Source organism: Siphateles boraxobius, unplaced genomic scaffold (assembly GCF_051911475.1).
Source record: "Siphateles boraxobius isolate OS27281-9 unplaced genomic scaffold, OSU_SipBor_1 66, whole genome shotgun sequence".
Taxonomy (NCBI): Eukaryota; Metazoa; Chordata; class Actinopteri; order Cypriniformes; family Leuciscidae; genus Siphateles; species Siphateles boraxobius.
The window spans coordinates 4,082,611-4,103,665 of NW_027509193.1; the positions used below are offsets into that span (position 1 = coordinate 4,082,611).

Genomic DNA, 21,055 nt, shown 5'->3' on the forward strand with positions numbered 1-21,055 from the left:
GATTTGGGCCAAAGCAAATTCCCTGTACATTTGTGAGAGGGTTATGTTAGTAGCCCCTAATGAATACAGCTCAGCTTATGAATTGAGTTAATCTTTTTTTTAATCAGTTTCATTTAAATGTCATTGATACTGTATGTGGCCAGTTAGTTTCTATGGATTCTAATAGTAGAGCTGGAGTCAGAGGCAATATCAAATTATGATTTCTGCTAAAATAATATGCTTGGCTTAGTGCCTGTTGATCACTGAAAATCACAATAATGTTGAGTCTAAATTTAGGATGTGTTTGCACTATTTGATGGTTTCGGAATGGGCCGTCCCTTGTAAAACTGAACTTTATAAGTAGTACACGCATAAAATAATCATAGGATAATCACATCAAAACATAATCAGCAAATTTTTGTGGCGATTTTGGAGTATTATTGTGCATCAACTTAAAATGGGAGAAAATACTGTAAAATAGACGTTTTTATTTTTATTTCTTTTACAGTCACATTACATTTTTACATTGCTTTTTTTTTCACATTCACCAAATTGAATAATACTATCTCGTTCTGTTTTCTTGACTGGTCAGAAATCATATGATTTTGTTGCGATTTTTACAAAAATGTGAATTTATATCTCAGTGCTAGTTTTGAACAGGTAAAAAAGTGTATGTCTGATACACTGTCAGTGTAAAAAAAAACTAAGTAAATATTTTTCAAATAATTCTTTAAGAGTTTGCTGTATTAGCAGAGTTTGTAAAATTACTATAACTAATAGATATCTATTAACCAAATTCATATTAAAGCGGACCTATTATGCCCCTTCTTACAAGCTGTAAAATAAGTCTTTGATGTCCCCAGAGTGTGGAAGTGAGGTTTAGTTCAAAATAGCCCACAGATCATTATTTTTTTTTTTTGTATGTAACAATTTTTGGAGGGTGAGCAAAAACGCTCCGTTTTTGTGTGTCCCCTTATAAATGCAAATGAGCTGCTGCCCCTTTCATGAAGAGGGCAGAGCTTTAAGAGCTCATGCTCCGGTGGCAACAAAACACGACAATCTCACACACTGAAAAGGTCAGTACAGTTCAGTTCGAATCAGAATCGGACAACAGAGCCAGAGAATATATGCTGCATGGAGTTAGAACAGGTATAGTTTAATTACATTCATAACGTATGCAGTCATCTTCCTTTTATCCACTATTAGTTTAAGCCTGTTGTAGCATACCCCATCTGAAAGATGGCCAAAACTTTACTGATGAGTTTTTTATTGTACATCACACAAAAGATGAAGCATCCGTTTTCACAAAATCACCATAAGAGCTGAATATACAGTACAATACACAGTACAAGTGCGCATTAAATTCTTATGCGTAAACTCTCTCTCTCTCACCCCTGCATTATCATCAACATACACAGAGAATTGCACAAAAACACTGAGAGAAAACAAATATATACAGACTTTATGCCTTTTCAGTGGGGTACTTAATAAACTGGTAAACTTTATATCCATAAAACGAACTGTAATAAAGTGCGTGCTTTCCCTTTTATTATTGACGTGTCGCTCTGGAGGCTATAAACTGAATCAGGAACCGTTACTGATCCATCATTGAGATAATGTTCAATTACAAAGTTGAAAAGGTAATTTCAATATGATAAAATAATTAATTCCTTAAAAACTCCATAGAAAACAACACTACACTGTATACATGAGATATTTTATGCATCAAAATATCTTTTGAACGTTTTCATCAAAAGATTTGAAAACCCCTTTCTCTAAAATAATTTCCTAATCTGATATCCTGAAAAAAGTTTGTAATTAAATTGTCAACTTTTAAAATTCTGCTTTTCAGTTGCTTTTGCTGACGGATACTTCCCTTTTTCCAGGGTTTCACTGAAATGACTGCTTGTGGCATGGAACAAAAGCTGCTTCATGGAGAAAAACCTCCATTTTCCGTGGTTCCTGCACAGATTTAGTAGATGAGGCAGATAGATAAAGGGACAGATGTAGGTAGAGAGGTTCAGACAGAGAGAAGTGGGGGTGGACGGAGTGGGTGTGGAATCTCTGTTATGTCATGCATCAAAAGAGGGATCAGACCACTGTGGTCCTCACTGACTGCTGCTGTAAAATGCACGATCGCCTGTGCTATTCAATTATTGGCCCTTAATATCTTTTTGCTTTATTCTATGAGTTGCTCTGTGCTGAGATGGCCAGTGTTCATTCTTTTTCGAAACCCTGTTAAATTGAAAATAAAATTGATCAATTAATTTTGTTTTCAAGTAGCTTTCCTGAACAGTTCCATATGGTCATATTTATATGCAAGTAACACGGTTGGTGGCTTAAACATATGGCTGCTTCTTCAGTAGAGACCTATTATTAATATAATATTTTAAAATGTATCATTAAACATTTTATAATTTTTTTCAAAGGTATACATTTAATTATCACTGTAAATCCAGACAATGAATGAATATAGTCAGAAAAATTTATTTAAAAAAACAACAACAACAGTTTATCGAACAGTTAATTTTAAATGGAACAGTTAATTTTAATTTAAATTTTAGACAATCTAAAACAAAATATGTGCAAGTGTTTTTTGGTGAGTATCATTTAATACATCAGGCGTTTATGGTTAGGATGATACATTTTGAATATGGAGCTCATATTTGAAGAGGAAAAACACTTATTTTTTTAAAATTCAGTTTTATTCAGATGCCCAAAACTGAGCCAAAAATTGCAATTTAATTCAGTTTTATCCAGAGGCTCAAACTGAGCAAACATTTTGTTTTTCAGATTCTGATATTTATATGGCCAAAAAAGTATCTCCCAGTAATATGTCTGTAAGGTCAGATCAGGCAAAGGAAGAGGAGATGGGGCTAATCTGTGGTTAAACTAAAACTAACGTTAAAACTGGGTACATACGATCATCATGAAAACGCATCCCAAAGAACGGTCGACACGGTACCCATGTGTTATTTAGCCCTAGGTTCATTTTTGTCCGGAATTGTCCTTTAAGCGCAATAAGACGCAAAAGAGAACTTAGTTCACTATTCACGTAGCATTGCGCTGTGCGGCTTTTGTTGTGCACGCTCTTCGGGTGAATGCGCTCAGAAAGGTTATGTGAGCATATGTCAAGCTTTATTATAAATGTATTTATTTACATCTGTTTATTTATATCTATGCATCTTACTGCTGCTTGTTTCTGTAGCAGAAGTCAGTAGTCTGCTGTATGCCAACAGAGGAAATCGAGAATGTGTCTCTTCCTGTGGGTTGGAAAAGCTACAGATCACCTGAGGGACGGAAATACTATGTCAACCCAAGCACTAAAGGTATTATTACTGATGTCCTCGGTGTCTTTGTTTATGTCAGTAAGCTTGTTTTGACTGTCAAGAGTTTGAGCAATATTTTTATGGAAGCTGCCATTTTTTTTTTTTTTTTTACTCAAAATATTTTTAGTATTACTGACAGTGAGTGTTCAAGCTAGCAGTCAGATTCAGATACATCTACTGTGCAAATGTATAAACATAATAAGCTGCCAAAGCTTTTTTCTGGTCCCTTGGAATAGGCTCGCTGAATCTCTTTTACTGTTTTAAGAGACAAACAAAAACAAAGGAGTTCTGTGATTTATTCATTCAAATGTGCTCTTTTGTAGAGAAAAAACAACGAAAAACATTAAAAAAGCCTATATTCAAATGGCTCATAACATAACATTTCAAAAAGACAGTACAAATAATATCTCAAGAAAAAGGTTCTCACAAGAAAAAGGCTCTCTCTTGTGTGAGAAGCTTTTTCTTGGTTTTGTTTTTTTGTTTTTTTGGAGGAAGGCATTTATGGCCAAAACACGGGAACATTTCTTTTTGAAATGTTCTATTATGAAATAGCAAGTTGAATGCTTTTATTTATTTATTTTTCTGAATTGGATTATTGATTTTGGATTGTCTATAATGCTTTGAACATGCAGCAGCATTCCTTACAATAAAAGTACAGGTTTTCCTGATAACACTTCAACTTTTGCCAGCATATCTTTTATGTTGCTGATAAACTGATGCTTTAGGGAAAAATTATGCTTTTGGGCAATGTGCCATAGAGATAAAAACACTATGTACATGTGCTACTAATGTTCTGTGCTTTGAGAATCCCAGTCAGGGTTTGTGGCATGATACCGTGATGGCATCCTATATAATATCTCAATTTCAGTTAGTCTAAAACAAATGCAGTGGTTTTTATAAAGACCAGCATTCCTGACACATGTGCACGTGACATGAATGTTCATACTGTATATAAAAGTAAAAAAGCTCAGAGCTAATTTCATTGCCCTTTCCAAATTTATCTCATTTATTGGTCTTTTCACTGCTGCTGTGGTACCAGCCACAGTGATTCATTCACATACCCTCAGGCTTCTTTTTACATGTGTGCGTTGCCTGATAAAAATGCGAAACGTTGATAAGGTATCTCAGAATGTTGTTGTGTGATCATAGAATCCAGTTCTTCCTCGTACGGCGCCACAGGCTGGAAAACTTCCTTTTATTATTATTATTAACTTCATTAGCATTCTCCATCATCTTTATAGCCTATTCATCTGAAGAGGGACAAATCAAGCTGATCTGGATTAATGTGATAGTCTCATGTCCCTTCTCACATACTGTTTTCGTCTTTCTTCTTCCTCTTCTCTGATAAGCCCCGCTGCATGTGACGTATAAAGCTGCAATGACCTCTTGTTTTCCACTAAAGCATAATTGAAGTGAATTTTGAATTCATTGCGGTTTAGTCATGGTAACTATCAGCAATTTATAAGTTCAGAAGCTAAATGACATTTTGGTATAATGCAGGATAAAGACCAGGGGCCGTATTCACAAAGAATTTTAAGGCTAAAACTAGCTCATAACTTGCGAATTTAGTAGCAACTCCTAAACATAATGGGCGTGTCACTCCTAACTTTAGGACTCCTAATTTTTTTCACTAAAAGTAATTCACGAAGCATTTTAGCCCTAAAAGTAGCACCTAAGTCTGGGACAGCTTAAAAGAAGTCGAGAGGACTCCTAACTCACTAAGACCTATTCACAAAGGATTGTAGCGCATATCACCGCCTCGCAGTCGTCTGCGACACAAGCGGGAATGCTGCATTGATCTGCAAACAAATCTTCTCCTATGTCTCACGCTTAGTTTTACTTGATATCTCAGTGTCGAATTTCCCTTTTATTTTTATTTATTTATTTTTTTTCAGCACCAACTGGGCAACTTCAATAGGAGCAGCATTTACTTGCTTTAAGTAGTCTATTTAGGCTATGGAAGCTTGTTTCCGCCACAGAATGAAAAATAAAAAAGCTAATTGCGACTTTTTATCTCACAACTGCGACTTTATTTCTCACAATTCTGACTTCATATCTCGCAATTGTGAGATAAAAAGTCGCAATTATTTTAATTTATTTTTATTCAGTGGCGGAAACAAGCTTCTATACTAATAGGATGTCAATTAACCAAGCAAGTGTTAATGCAAGTGTCGTTTTTCATTATTAGGCAAGTGGCGCCGTGGCGGTTTCATTAGGGTATTAGGCTACCTTAATTTAATTTAATTGAATTCACCACTTTTCTCTCTCTTTCTGCCTTTTTAGAATTACACTTCACTGGGGCCTGCACAAACATGTCATTATATATGCATTTCGATGACATTACTATTATTATTTTGTGTAGGACACAGACATATTTAGATGTCGTAATTCCATGATTTGTTGCGTCTGTGTTATGTTCCGCATGATGGCACTGTCATCTAACAACCAATCACCGTGATCATTGCGAGGAAACTCGTGCATGAGAATTGACGTCATCCATAGCAACGAAGACTCACTCTTAGTTTAGGAGTTGTCATTTTTCCTTACTAAGAGTAGGTCTGAAAGGCGTTGTGAATAACTTTTAAGAGAAAACTCCTAGCTAAAATATTTTAAAGGGATTTAGGAGTACTCCTAGTGGTAAAATAAAATTCTTTGTGAATACGGCCCCAGATGGATAGAAAGACGCACAAACTACTGTATAATGGCATGTTCAGCGAATATTTTCCAATCTATATCGGCCCTGTAATGTGGTAGTTACAAAAATATCCAGCCGGACCTTGACACCTTGGTGCGACTGGCCCTTTCGTTTGGGATTTGATCCTGATGTTGTTTTTGCTCAGGTCACTGGATGTTGTGAAGGTTAAACTTCACTTTAATACAGCCATGCTGTTCAATGGTCTTTTGTAAACATGCGCTGTGTATTTCTGTTCATTCTGAGCTGGCACCCAGCATGATTCTCTAACAGTCTGGCACTAAACTATGACTGCCCTGTAAACACTGGCAGAACTGTCCAGAGGCGATCTGTTTGTACAGCGCCGCAACCATGTGCTGCTGTTCTTCCACTGTAAATACTTTCTCTCTATGCTTATGCTTTGTTTCTATTTGCTGAAAAAATGCTGTAGTCTATTAAGGACTGGTTCTTATTTGATCAACTAAATTAGACCTGCGCTAATTTTAACATGTATGTTATCTTTTGGCCATCGAATTGTGTTTCCATGGGAGCTTGTCAGAACTGTTAATATATCAGTGGTTCTCAGCTGGTTTACATTCAGGAGCCATATTTATATTGGAAATAATTCAAAAGGGGCAAATTCAAATTATGCCCTTTTTCAAAGTCTTGTTTTGGGGTCTACTAGTATAGGATTTCATGCTTGAAATAATAAACAAACATTATTCATGCTTGAAATAATAAAAAAACATTATTTTTTAGATATTTTACATTGTTGCAGCACATCTTTCCCCAGGCTGTCAGTAATGCTCTGTTTAGTTCATGTCTCTATAAATTCCCTCCTTTTGAAAAGTACAGTGTGTTCTGATTGGTCGACTGGATCAGTGTGTTGTGATTGGTCAACATAACCACCAGTTAGGCCTAGGCCTCATCCCCTTTATTTAGCAAATTTATGAATGCCAATACAGAAGGACGCGTCCCTTGTGCGATACTCGCCATTAACAGTCACTCTGTAGTTCGTGAAGCAGCCTCCATAACAGCAGAAGCCTCCTCCAGGTCCTAGTGCCTGGCCGGTAGAATGTTATATTTATTTAGTGGGGGTGCTGTTGTCATTTTAATAAAATGAAAAGTAGAATACTCAGACAACTTGATGTTACTTCAGTTTATGAATAAACAAAGCTGTGATGTCTTAAATGACAAGCATGACTTGTACATTAAATACTTTTATATTTCATTTTTTTTTATCTGTAATAAAATTTTATCAGATGGATGATGAAAATAACTTTAATCCAAGAAACTAAAATAATTGTAGAATTTTTATTTGAAGCCAAAGACCTCATCAACTGAAGTCATGCCACCTGCACTTCATGTGTTGATGACTGAAACCAGAATAGATTTTTTTTTTTTTTAAATCCAATATTGTGCGTCCCTACTTGTGTGGGAATTATTTAATTGCCAAATTTTTAAAGGGACATTGTGTAGGAATTTCTCCCATCTAGCGGTGAAATTGTATTTTGCATTCAAACGAATTGTGCTCTCCAGCACCTCGCTTTTTCAAATGCGTGTTGCATCTACGGTAGCTGTTATGTACCAAAAAGCTATGACAGGATGTCTTCTAATAGCACTTCGACGAGTTTTCCTTCGGGTGAACAGGTTTGTTATTTCAAACAAACTGCAACTTGACACGACGAACAAACGAATGTTACAGTATGAATAATAACAGTGCAATGCAGCCTTTTAAACTTGCCGGGGCTGTGACAAGCGCCTCTCACTGCTCTACTCCTCCGTTTCTGCTGCTTTCAGTTACGTGACGCTGGCTCTGAACGAACAACGCGTTGGCCTAGTACTTTTTGTCCCTCTCTGCTATTATAGTTTTTCAAGATGGCGGAACTACATGGAAGCCTCCGTGGGCCAACCCGTCACATGTATATAAAGATAATAAATTCTTCGTTTACGAGGATAAGTCAGATAATTGGCAGAGGTATTTGTACACCATTGAGGACATATTTATGAATAAAAATATTGATTTTAGATAATAAAATACCTAAAAAACTACACATAGTCCCTTTAAATACTGTGAAGTGTGCGTTTCCGGAAGAAAGCGCAAGACTACAATGGAGGCGTTTCAGGGAGTGCACACTGATATAGCTACCTCTGGAGTGACTTTGTTACTTTGCAGACCTTTTTCATGCTCAAACCGCAACATTACACACTAAAGAATTAATTGAAAATATAAAAAAGGAAAGTTTTGCTTTAATAACATTTAATAACAATACAATGGGCATCAACTTCATAGGCCCAATAATAGACAAAATTATTAACATGACATAGGCTGAATAGGAAATGTGATTTACACATAGAACAAACACTGGGTCAAAAATGTTATTAGTTTTAGTTATAATACCAAACAAATTTGCAGGAAAATATCACAGCGTTTGATTGGAGACACAGCCATTAACACCAACAAGAAAACTTATGGGCAGCAGTTTATTTTCACTTTTTGGAGTTTTTAAATCGGTGTTATCCTGATTATGTACAATTATATAAGGTCATTTAAAATTTGTTATGCTTTTTTCTGTGGATCATGACCCTATCAAAACAAACAGAGAACAACTGCTGTACAGCCCTCGATGGCCTATCTGAGGCTGATTAGAAAATTATGTTTGCATATGAATGTTTTTGTGTGGGAAAATCGTTTTTTGACTGAGTACTTGGAATGAGGGATGCTGTTTTGCAAGATTTGGCATAAAAAAAGGAAACATGGGGCGACTATGTAAGAAAAATATGGTAACAATTTTCAGCCATGGCTGTGTAAAAAAAAATTGCTTTTGCAATGTTATTCAGTAACTGCCCCCAACTTGGGCCGACTATGATGGATAGTCTTGATTGAAGAAGAGCTTTAGCTTTATTTAAATTCAAAACCGTAAAATAGCAGCTCAAAGACAGAAAGACAATTTATGTGTACCATCCTAAACCTAATGTAGAGCAATCAAAATTAGTAAGCACTGCCAATATGATTGGGGTATCTGTTAATAATATTAAAATGCCTGTGTTTTTGTTAGAGACAACGTGGGAACGACCAAGCACATCCACCACCATCTCAAAAGCTACTGGGTCTCACCGACACTCAGGTAATATATTTCCTCAAGAGCTGGGAAACAATATTGATTTTCAATTCAATAAAATAGCTTTTATTATAGATTTAGAGTTTACAGCTTCCACCGTTTTACAGTTTGCATCCTATATTCAAGAGACTTCTCCTAGATAAGACTTATCTATAATTCAAATGAATTATCCTAATTAAATGTTGACAAACACAATTATGTTATTGCTAAAATACAGTTCATTTATTACAAAATCATGTGATGACATACTCAGACCAATAAATCAAGATTTTATAATTTTAAGATTATCTAAATGGGTTCATAACTTTATCATTACCTGCTTTGGCAATTAACAGTTAAAGGCAAACATTTTAATTTTAAATTGCACTGGACACAAGTGTAAGGAGAGAACGTGGTGGACAGAACAGGGGTTTTCCTGGACCCAGGAAAAGGAACACGGTCATCCACACTCACAGCACACAATTTCATAAGAATAAACTATGTTTAATGCAATGCTAATTCGCACAGCCTTTATTATTTTATAGAATGCAACAAAATAACATATTTTCTGCTTCATTCTGTGATAAGAAGCTACATCAGGTCACAGAAGGAAGTTATTTCAAACACTCGACTGATGTTGTATTGTGAGTTTGGAACAAACATAGTATTAATGTAATAAATTGTTGTGTTTTGACGCTATGCTACATGCTAGCTAGCCCTTATGCACCTGTTGCTAGGAGTTATTATGTTTTATGACTAATTTTAAAGAGAAAATCTACTTAAGATCACTGGAATGTTTATTTAATGGAAGGGCATTTGACACAGAGACAGATAATGTGAAGTTAAAAGTTTGATAAAAGAAATAAGGGATCTTACAGCTCTACGGCAGTCATCAACAAGCGTGCCATGCCACAATTACAAGCATAGCAGTCATCTCAGAAATCAAATCAAATTATCAAATAAAGCTTTGGTGGGACAAATATTAATTTTGGGGGCCAGCGAAATATTCGAATATTATATTAGAAAAGGTCATGGTGGACAGAGGTAGAAATAGAAGGGGAATGTGACAGAGCTGTGGACAGAGACAAAAAAAGAATAATACATGGTGGGCAAAAATGTTGGGAGTAGACAGAGTTGGTGAGGACATGTTGAGATAACAGGCTAAGAATCAGAGACATGGGAACAGCAGTAAGATAAAGAATGTCCCAGTATTTCAGGAGAGTGTAGTCTGTTTATCAAATGCTGGATGTCAGTGCTTATATGAGGGAAGGCTGGCTCATTAATGCTCTGACTGTGTGCGTTTCTTCAGCCCTGTGGGAGGGAGAGGGACAGCTCAAAGAAGAACAACATTGTGCCACAGCCTCCATCATAATAATCACTCACCACTGGACACAGTCACCGAACACGCACACACAGGCTGTTCTGCCTTTGCGAGAGCTGAACGTTAGCCATCTGTGGGCCATGGGGCTAGACTCAGTGATATGAATACCATTTGGACATAATGTATTATCTTGCATGTTAGCTTCAGTGTAGTGTCAATAAGGGTTTTATTAAGTCAGTGTGTACACGTCACTGCTCGCATAGGCTGATGAAACCATAGAACAAGCTCCATTCCAAAATACAGACTACTGTCTAAAACAGGGGTTCTCACCTCTGGCCCCCGAGGTCCACAGAACTCCAACCCTAATCAAACACACTTGAACAAACTAGTCAATGTCTTCAGAATTATTAGAAAGTTGATTTACATATGTACATGCCCAGAGACGATGGAAAAACACACAGAGAGCAGCAGCTTTCATTTCTGCTCTGATAGACGCATTTAGAATTTATTAGAAATCAGGAATGGTGAGAGGACATTGTGCTTGGTACATTTTTCGTCTTCAAACCAAACTTGGGACTTCAGCCCTCAAAGTTTAAATCCCATCTGGCTAGCACACTTCCCATAATGTTTACTAATTAAGTCAGGAGGCAGAGAATGTCTTTTGTGGCTGTTCGAACACTTTCGACCACATGAGAATTTGCAATCGGAAAGCAATCCAGTCTAATGTATTTTCGACTTCCTCTGAAAGTGATCGTGACTGGACAAGCTCAAAAAGTTTTAGACCCCATTTACACCTATATTTAGCGCCGTCTACTTGTGATCCGATCGACCAAAATGCATCTTAATAGCAGGTGTAAACAGGGCCTTATGAAGGACAGCTCACACAGCCAAGTTACTTTGAAATCAAGAAACTTTCTGTTGGTCATCGCTGTGAACCAAATTGAACCTGTTCTGAAATCTGCATGGGGGACCCCACCCTCACGTTTGCAGTGTGTCACGTTTGCAGTGTGTCTGTGTTCACTACTCACTACTCTGCTCCTAATGTGTGTGCACTTACTTGGATGGGTTAAATGCAGAGGTCAAATTCCAAGTATGGGTTACCATACTAGACCATCACGTGTCACTTTCACTTTTCACACCAATAATTTGTTCTTTTCAAATGACTGGATTTTGCACAATTAAAATATGGCAAAAAAAACAACAACTTTAAATGTGACTGCATTTTTATACCTCTCTAGTTGGGTTCTAGCATAAAAAAGTTAACAAACCCCTCACTTAGAGTTCTCTTACAGGAACCATACAGATCCCCCTTGTGATTGGCTCCAGGGCCCATGAGATTCTTTCTGAGATTAAACAAGCAACCATCTGGTTATCAGTCTTGAAATTTAATCACTATTGCACACCAACTTTTGAACATATGTGAGGGAAACCTACGAGGTTAATGAAGACTCACTTTCTGCCTCTATGTTGCAGTAAATGGCCGTCAGTCTCTCGGAGCCTCTGGTCATATGCTGGAACATCCAGATGTGTCCCTAAGGAAGACCAACATAAGCAACCAGGTACAATCCCATTTTGAGATATCACCTGCTCATGAATAAAGCATAAAATAAATCTGAACTTCTGTGGAATCATTCCAAGAATAACTCGCAAACAGTTTACAAATACCAAATGATTTGGTCTTCCATTGCTGCTTGGATTCTGACATAAATATATGAGTCAGTAGATCTGGTGCCATCTGCGCCAATCTGGGGACAGTAACAGTTAAAAATGGTGAAGCAAGGCCAAGTAAAACCCTCCCTATCCCACGTGATCTACTAACAGCCAGACAAGGGCAGCTCATGCCATCAGCAAATCGGGAGCGGCAAAGAGTGGGCCATATGGGCGGCCCAGTTCTGGATCCTTTTACGCTGTTAGATTTTGATCTCAGGCCAGGATTGGGAAGGTGTTGGGTTTTAAGCAGAGTTGGGGAGGGTTAGACGGAGAGGACGAGGTACACTGGGAGAGTCTGGGGTGCGGAACAGTTATCGACCTGGACTGGGTGAGCGGCGAGGAACGGAACCGCAGGTTGCGGGCCTACGCTGACATGTTCTGCAGGATGGTAAGACAGAAAGTTGTTTGTTGTGCACGTTCATTAGCTTCTCGTTATACGGAGTGCTGTGCATGCAGGATCTTTGGACATGTACCGGCATTGTTTTTTATTAGAAAGATGGAGTGTGTACATAGGGGTACAGATGCTCTGCAAATAATGCACACATGCACTATGCTAGTACAGTTAAGCACAGAGGGGAGGCAGTGTAGTTTGATGCATGCTGGGAGATGTTTGGTTATACACATGCTAAGCACAGAGTCTCTAACACCTGCTAACACAAGGATGGTGATGCAGCGTCTGCAGCTTGAAATAAGGCACATACACACACTTGCACTCACCAGCTTTGGACACACACACACACACACACACACACACACACACACACACACACACACACACACACACACACACACACACACACACACACGCACCTCTCTCGAAGCACTAATACTGATGCAAAATGAATACAGATACCTTGAAGCATCAGCCAGTGTGAAAGATAAGCTCACACACACACGGCGGTGAGAAATGCTTTGTTTTCGCAGGTCATGTGTTTTTTTTCTTGTCTGACAGCATGCTGTTGTTTGAAGCTTACCTCCAATGATAATTAGCCCCATTTCTCCCCTCCTCCCTCTCTCTCCTCCCCTCCTCTCTGCTCAAGCACACGTACGTTGTACAGAAGGAAGGGGGTTTGGTTCTGTTTCGGTAAATCGTTTGCCTCCTATAATTTTTCTCTCCTTATTTTTAACCTTTTTTTGTTTGTTATTAATATTATTATTTAAATTAGTGGTGTTTGCTGAGACACATCCCTATTGCTATTGCTTTATGATCTTTGGTTCACTGCTCACTTCACACCATTTATACTGTGAATGATACCTCTATTATGTAGATTGTTGAGGGGATGTGTGTTATTACATTTCTAAGACATATGATGATCTTTTTGCCTGGAATGCAATCAAACTGGTGAAAAAAAAAAACAGAATTACCCTGAAAAAGAGACCCGAGTCATCTCTAAAGACTAGAATATCATAGAGACTTGGGGGTGGACCCTTTTGACTTGGACCAGTAAACAACCGCCTAGCAACCACCCTGAACTCCCTAGCAACCGCATGACAGCATGCTAACAACCACTAAGAGCAGTTTTCTCAGCTGTTCTCCATAGTATGTGTCTCTCATGTAAGACTCTTTTTAGAGGACAAAAACTTTGGTTGTCTGTTTTTATCTTCTTGAGTGAATTTCACAAAAGAAATGTCCAGCCAATATTTTACCCCAGAATTAAGAGAAAAAAAGTATATTTGTTTTATCATCTTTTATATATTTTGATTTATTTATTTATTTATTTAATTATTCACTGTGACTTTGTTTACATGATAATAATCATATTTCCCCCAAAATTGTAATTAAACTTACATTTGGAAAACAAATTAGATTTTTATTTTTACTTAGATTTTTATTATAGTAGAAAATGTGCCATAAAAATTGGAATTGATTTCAGCATTAATGCAGTATTTAGAAATACAAATTTTAATAGTCCAAAAAACAGGTTGTCTTTTTTTTTACCCTTTTAAGCATAGGTCACTACAGTGGACAGGTATTCAAAAAACATTTTCTTGCGTATGCATGGGTTTTGATGGTGTAGTTGCAAACCCACTTCCATAGTGGACTCTAGTGCATCCTATACACTGCCACCAAGTGGCAAGCCTTTGTTACTAAAAATACAAGATGGCCGACGGCCAGTCAGAAATGCCAAGTTTCTCTGGAAAAATCAATCCATTCCTTCTATCCTACGAGACTCTTGCAGGCAAAACAAAATGTTGTAGCATCAACTAACATCTAATCAAGTCATATCATTGTTAAATTTTCCAAATATTGATTTTAGATTGGGAGGAAATTCTGATTAATCATCTGTCCACTAAATTGGACATCATGCATCACTAGCTATATTTCAGCTACAATTCATACTATTACTGTGACTGTTGTTCTTGAAAATACTTCATCCGCATTAACTGTTTTGGCTGTAAATAAATGTATTTGTGACCCTGGATCTCAAAAATAGTCACAAGTAGCACGGGTATATTTTTGGCAATAGCCAATAATACATTGTACAGGTCAAAATTATCGATTTTTCTTTTATGCCAAAAATCTTTAGGATAGTAAAGGTGACGTCACTTCTTGTTGACGTTCAAAGTATTATCAAACAAAACCTAGGCTTGCTCGACCCTCCCTCCCCCTCCCTTCTGTTGCACGGGCACTAACCTTAACCCCCAAATAATTCTTGTCGGTTATTGGCTGGAAAACTGTTTGTTATGTTTCGTGGTCAAGGTTGGACCAGTTTGTTTTTGTTGCCGTTTGTGGAGCCTGGGGTGTCTACAGGGACTGCGTTTTTTTACAGTGTGTTCAGGGGACAGGCAGCTAGCGGTTAGTGAGGAGATGTTTGCTGTATGTGACAAAAAAAAATTCTGCCTAAAAACATGTGACATCGCTTAGAGTACCTTTAAGTAAAGATCATGTTTCATGCTTTCCTACCGTAAATATATAAAAAAAAAAAATTTGTGAGTGAATGCAACACATTTGCGAACATAATGGACAACTTTAAAGGCGATTTTCTCAATGTTTTGATTTTTTTGCACCCTCAGATTTCAGATTTTCAAATTTGTATCTCGGCCAAATATTGTCCTATTATAACAAACCATACATCAATGGAAAGCCTATTTATTCAGCTTTCAGATACTGTATAAACCTCAATTTCAAAAAAATGTACCTTGTGTTTTGTGATTCAGGGTCACTTGTGTTATTAGATTGTAATTCGCAGTTACATAAAAAAAGTAATCTCATTACGTAATGCACATTACTTGTAATGTGTTACTTTACTCGTTACATCAAAAAGTAATCTGATTATGTTATGCATGTTACTTGTAATGCGTTACCTCCAACACTGCTCATTTCAGATGAGATTGAAAACACCTGATTGCTAGTTTTTACAAAGTCTGAAAACATCAATAGATCAAAGGAGATTTCAGTCTGAGTTTTTCTAAGGAAGAAATATGTGCATTTTGAACATAATCAGAATTAGCAGCTAATAAGGGTAAATCTACATACTCCGGTAGACTTGGATTTGGGGGTTTGGGGCGTGAGTGTTTTATATAGTATCTGATTTGGGTTTCCACAGAGTTGTATATTGACAGGTCGTAGAGATCTTTGATGGAATCATCTCCTTATTTTCTGATATCAAAGACACGCAAAGTCCTTTGTCTGCTGGTCGAACGGAAACAAACTCAATAATTGAAGCTGTATTATATATATTTTTGTATGTATTTTATAGTTTTCACATGATTTTATATCACTTTATTCATTGGTTTGTTAAATACGCACAGTATTGCTGTGCTATTACTGTATTATGTTTATTATGGTATCTCCTCAGTTAAAACCAAAAACGCATCTGTTTTGTATATGTGTAAAAAAAAAATGTTTTCCATGCACTAAGAGCATTAAAAACACATAAGAACAAAAAAATAAATCCCGACTGAGATTGTCATAATTCATACATTAAATGGTTAAGCAAGCCCCTAAAAAAGAAAAGCAAAACAAAAAAAGCACATTATTAAAATTTTGGGGTAAAATATGACCTGGACGTGTTCTTGTCAGGTTTCATGAGATGCACCCTCTTTTCTGTTGACCATGTGCCCTTTTAACTGTTATTGAAGCCTTGTGTACCTCACCTACTCTTTCTGCCTATGTCTCTCACTCCCTCTCACTCCGTCACGCTTCCACGACCCCCCTCCCCCTGAGACCCCCACCCCCCCACCACACACGCTCCACTCTGCATCGCTTGCCACAGCAACAGAGCCCGGCAGTCAGACTGCACGCGGGAGTCGAGCGAAAAGAGTGCAAAAAGAGTGAGCCAGCGAGAGAAAGTGAGGAGGCACGGATCAATGGAGATGGAGGAAAGCTTTGATGCGGAGGGCAGTTTTGATGATGCCTCCTGTCTGTCCCCCCAGAGCCCAGGGTCCACGTCCCCGGCCAGGAGGCAGAATAAGGAGAAGGAGATCAAGGAGACCAAAATCACTGTGAGTATTGACAATTGATAACACACAGACACCTATACACTTACACTGCTGTCAAGCAGACATATATATGAGATGCTCTATATGCTCTTATTTCCATCAGTCACTTGATTTATTAGCTTTAATCATAACGTCGATTAGAAAGAGTCAGGATGTGCGTGTTTTGCAGAACTGGCCACTGGGAATACAAATCAGTGTTTCCCTGAAGTGTTTCACAGATGTGAAACATCTGCTAAGTGTTTGTGCCACTCTTTTCACTGCTACGCCTGTGTGTGTGTGTGTGTGTGTGTGTATGTGTGTGTGTGTTTCATAAATGTGATTGTGCTGGAAGTTTGTGTGTGCGCTCCTGAGAGTCTGAAGATGCACTATGACTACTGGATTACATCACCACTGTTTGCAATACCATGTTTTAAAGGATTCACCAACATGGACGCTTTCATTCAAATAATCATTCCCAGATTATTTGCTATGATGGGACTGCCCCGGGAACTGCTTTGAATGGAGACAAATTGAATAAAACGGAGTGGAAAAAACACTTTTTAAAAACCACTCTGTGTTTTTTCCTTCTTGCACATGCATTACATTTTCCCACTTCTCAAGATACCTTTTGCTATTCCAAATGTTCTTGACCAGCATTCAACCACTCCAAGGAAGAGAGTATTTTGAATGCCAACACAAGCTGTGCAAACGCTCTGTTGTGTGACATGGCTGATGCTCAACAGTGGGAATCTCTAGCATGAACGCGGCGCTCGAAGACGCGACAGTTCTTTTCAAATTATGTATGCAGTGTGAGTGCGGAGACGTGGCTTTGCAGCTGTTTTCGAACCCTGCTTTGATCCAGCTTCACCTGGAAACGTTGCATAAGGCTCACACTACTGATGTGCTTTGGATTTCATGGGAAGCCAAAGCTGTCGAGAAACTAGTTGTGTTGCAGTGCATTTAGAAACACAGATATGGTTCATAAAGCAGCGCACAGAAGGTCAGATGTTGCAGCCGCATGCCACTGCAGGTCAACTCACAACACTGATTTATTCACACCAGAGCTCTCGCAGGAAGTCCTTCACTTCTGAATAAGCCCTAACATCCACTTTGAGAGTGTGTAGCTGCCTGGGAGATATTTTTGATGGGTAACTCTCATGAAAACACACTGATAGTCAGAGGTGATGTCTGGCACCTCTACAGTATATATTTACATTAACATTCAATGATTCTGTGTATGGCAGGCTTGGGTTGGTTAGTGTTATGTAACCTGTAGTGTGAGAGATGTACAGATAATTCTGGTGTGTGTGTGTGTATAGGGCAGGTGAGGTGTCCGTCAGACGAGAGAGACCGCCCACCAGAGAGAGGGAACTAGAGAACCGGGGAAGTCATGGCTAGTCCAGTTTCCATGGTGACAAAGGCAATAGTACTGACTAATGGGTGTTGAAAAAAATATACACACAAAGAGAGAAAAAGAAAGACAGCGAGATGGGATGAATGAAAGAAAGCTGTCATTCATCCTGTCACTGTTTGTTCAGAGAGGCAGCATGCAGTGTGTTTAGTATGCTGCAGTTTTAGCGGCAGGTGTAAGACTGCTCTAGTATTCATACTGGTGTGCGTTAATAAAGGTGTATTTTCCTCTAACAAAGGAAGTCTGTTCGCTTATTGAAGCAGAAGGGATAATGTAGCTACAGTCATTATCGTAAAATAATCCCCTATAGGGTAATAAGAAGGGTCTTGATCAAGGGTTGAATGCTTTTTTATTATGACCAGCTGGCTGTACAAGAAGTATCTTATGATCATCAAGGCTGCATTTATTTGATCAAAAATACAGAAAAAAAATACAGAAAATATTATCACAATTTAAAATAATGGTTCCCTTTCGAGGGAACTCCCTCTGAAGTATGCATGAAACTATTCAAATCCTGATTGGTGTTGCGTCATGACGTAACATGTGGCGGCATACCCGGAAGTATAAAATGACGTCGACACACACACGTCTCTCTGTTGTTTTCTACTGGGTATACTATTCGGTGTTGTCTGTCTCATATCAGGCATTTAAAAAGTATCATTATGGCGAGTAAAAAATTCAGACGATGTGTACACCTCTGCCCTAGATTCCTAACTGGTGGGGACACGCATTAGTTGTGTGTGAATTGTTTGGGAGTGCAGCACGCCGAGGCAGCTCTTGAGGGGGCTGCTAGTGGTCATTGTGAAGCACTTCCTATCAGAGTGCTGCGCTCTTGTCTGGCTATTTTTAATGAAGATGGCCAAGCTCGCATTCCCCACAGTTCAGGTCCCACGTGTGTTGAGGCAGCGTGGCGACTCAGATCGTGGGGTTCACAAAGGGATGTTGCAGATGAGAATGAGACTGCTGCTGCACTTTCTCATTCTTCATCTGAAGGTTCTGAGGCTCTCGGTCATGGTGCAGAAGCCCGCGCTGCGGCTTCTTCTGCCCGTGACGAGGGCCCGGTGCTCGAGCTGTCTGCTTCTAAGGAAGTGGATGTGCTAAGCATCGAGGCGGTAGATTAGATTAGTATAAGTAGATCTAGTAGATTTTGTAGAAGCGTGGCAATGCCTACCCAACATATCTGCATGGGTCCTCCGTATAATAAAATTAGGATACAGACTTCGGTTGTGGCAGGACCATCATCGCTCTCGGCATATAAACTGCCTAGAGATATTGGGCTCTGAGGAGCTTCCTCCCAGACATCAAAGGCTACCACATCCTGATACGGTCGGACAATACGTTGGAGTTCACTTATCTGAATCGACAGGGGGGACTCAGATCGTGCCCTCTATCTAGACTAGTGCACCAGATCCTCTTCTGGTCCCAAGGGAATCTGTAGCCCTTCAGAGAAATGTATGTCCCGGGGGTTTAGAATCAGGGAGCAGACATCCTGTCGAGGCAGGGGCTGGGCCCGGGGAATGGAGACTTCACCCAGATGTAGTGAAGTCTATATGGGAGAGGTTCAGCCCAGTGGAAGTGGATCTGTTTGCGTCTCGAGAGACGTCCCACTGTCCATTGTGGTTTTCTCTCACACATCCAGCCCCACTGGGGTTGAATGCCATGATACAGGTGTGGCCGAGGCTACGCTTGTACACATTTCCCCCGATCGCTCTGCTCCCGGGAGTTCTGAAGAGGGTCCGTCGAGATGGAGTCAGTCTACTTCTAGTAGCCCCATTTTGGCCGGCCCGAGTATGGTTCTCAGACATTATAGCACTCCTGATAGGCCCGCCATGGCAGATTCCTCTGAGGAGGGATCTACTGTCTCAGGCGGAAGGCACGATATTCCACCCTCGCCCGGAGCGGTGGAAGCTGTGGGTCTGGCCCCATTAGGGGGTTCAGTACATAGATGCTGGCCTCTCAGCCGGAGTGGTCGAGACCATACTTTGTTCCAGAGCTCCTTCCACTAGGGGATTATATGGCCTAAAGTGGAATGTATTTTCCATTTGGTGTAGAGAATATGAGTTAGACGGGCCTCTAGGGAGGCACCAGCTGGTCATAAATTTTCTCTGTGGTACATGGAGGATGAGACCGATGACCAGGACCAGAGTTCCTACCTGGGACCTTGCTGTGGTTCTTGAAGGGTTATGCCTGGCCCCCTTTGAACCAGTTAAGGACCTGACGCTTAAGATGGCTTTTCTCCTAGCCATTACCTCGCTTAAGAGGGTGGGAGATCTCCAGGCCCTGGCAATATCGCCAGCTTGCTTGGAGTTTGCTCCGGGAAGAGTTAAGGCCATCTTGCCTCCGAGACCTGGCTATGTGACCAAGGTGCCTTCCAGTATGGCATGGCCTACAGTCCTGCAGGTCTTGTCAGAGCACTGAGTATTTACCTTGAGAGGTCCTCTTCTTGGAGGAGGTTGGACCAACTGTCGGTGTGTTTTGGGTCACCTAAGAAGGGGCTCCCTGCATCCAAACAAACAATTAGCAATTGGATTGTACAGGCTATTGCCTCGGCCTACAAGGGGCACAATCTGCCTTCACCTTTGGCTGTGAGGGCTCATTCCACTAGGGGCATGGCGTCCTCCAGGGCCCTGTACTCGGGAGTGCCCCTCCAGGAGATCTGTGAGGTAGCCGGTTGGGCTACCCCACACACTTTTATCAGGTTTTATAGTCTGCACCTCCCCAACATGCCGAGTGCTCTCGTCCTAGCTTGTGCCTGTGACGGTTTCACACTAGGGCAGGCATATTTGGTGTGTTGCATAGTGGGCATTCGTTCCCCAAAGAGTCGTTTCTAAAGACGCAGTGCGAGTTCCCTCGAAAGGGAACGTCTCTGGTTACGTCTGTAACTCTTGTTCCCCGAGAAGGGAACGAGACACCTTGCCATGCCCTTTCATGCCTGGGAGCGGCTTGCTTCATTGCGAGGCTAACGTGTGTGTGTGTCGGCGTCATTTTATACTTACTAGTATGCCGTCACGTTACGTCATGATACAACACCAATCAGGATTGGAATGGTTTCATTCATACTTCAGAGGCGTACTCTTAGGGAGCGTCCCCAAAGAGCCATTTCTAACGATG

The 21,055-nt window shown here is 39.6% G+C and overlaps 2 protein-coding genes across 3 annotated transcripts in view; both read left to right on the forward strand.

The window, feature by feature from the left end:
* Nucleotides 1–1,054: 1,054 nt before the first annotated feature.
* LOC143722363 (growth arrest-specific protein 7-like) lies at nucleotides 1,055–12,315 on the forward strand. The gene is made up of 5 exons (XM_077213776.1): nucleotides 1,055–1,128; nucleotides 3,188–3,308; nucleotides 9,039–9,107; nucleotides 11,875–11,960; nucleotides 12,223–12,315. The coding sequence occupies exons 1-5, from the start codon at nucleotides 1,114–1,116 to the stop codon at nucleotides 12,313–12,315; spliced, it is 384 nt and encodes a 127-aa protein (XP_077069891.1). The 5' UTR covers nucleotides 1,055–1,113.
* The window catches only part of gas7a (growth arrest-specific 7a), a 38,150-nt gene continuing 29,357 nt past the window's right edge, over nucleotides 12,263–21,055 (forward strand). The window contains exons 1-2 of one of the 2 annotated variants that reach the window (XM_077211674.1): nucleotides 12,263–12,499; nucleotides 16,489–16,557. In XM_077211674.1, the coding sequence (XP_077067789.1) occupies nucleotides 12,485–12,499; nucleotides 16,489–16,557 (84 nt within the window). In that variant the 5' untranslated portion in view covers nucleotides 12,263–12,484. Of the gene's footprint in view, nucleotides 12,500–14,447; nucleotides 16,558–21,055 lie in introns of those variants that run through there. The other variant, XM_077211673.1, reaches the window with a different exon arrangement.

Coding starts and splice junctions, on each gene's coding strand:
- LOC143722363 (XM_077213776.1), top strand. Junction 3,309..9,038: donor TGTCAACCCAAGCACTAAAG/GTATTATTACTG, acceptor TGTTTTTGTTAG/AGACAACGTGGGAACGACCA. Junction 11,961..12,222: donor AGACCAACATAAGCAACCAG/GTACAATCCCAT, acceptor ATCTACTAACAG/CCAGACAAGGGCAGCTCATG.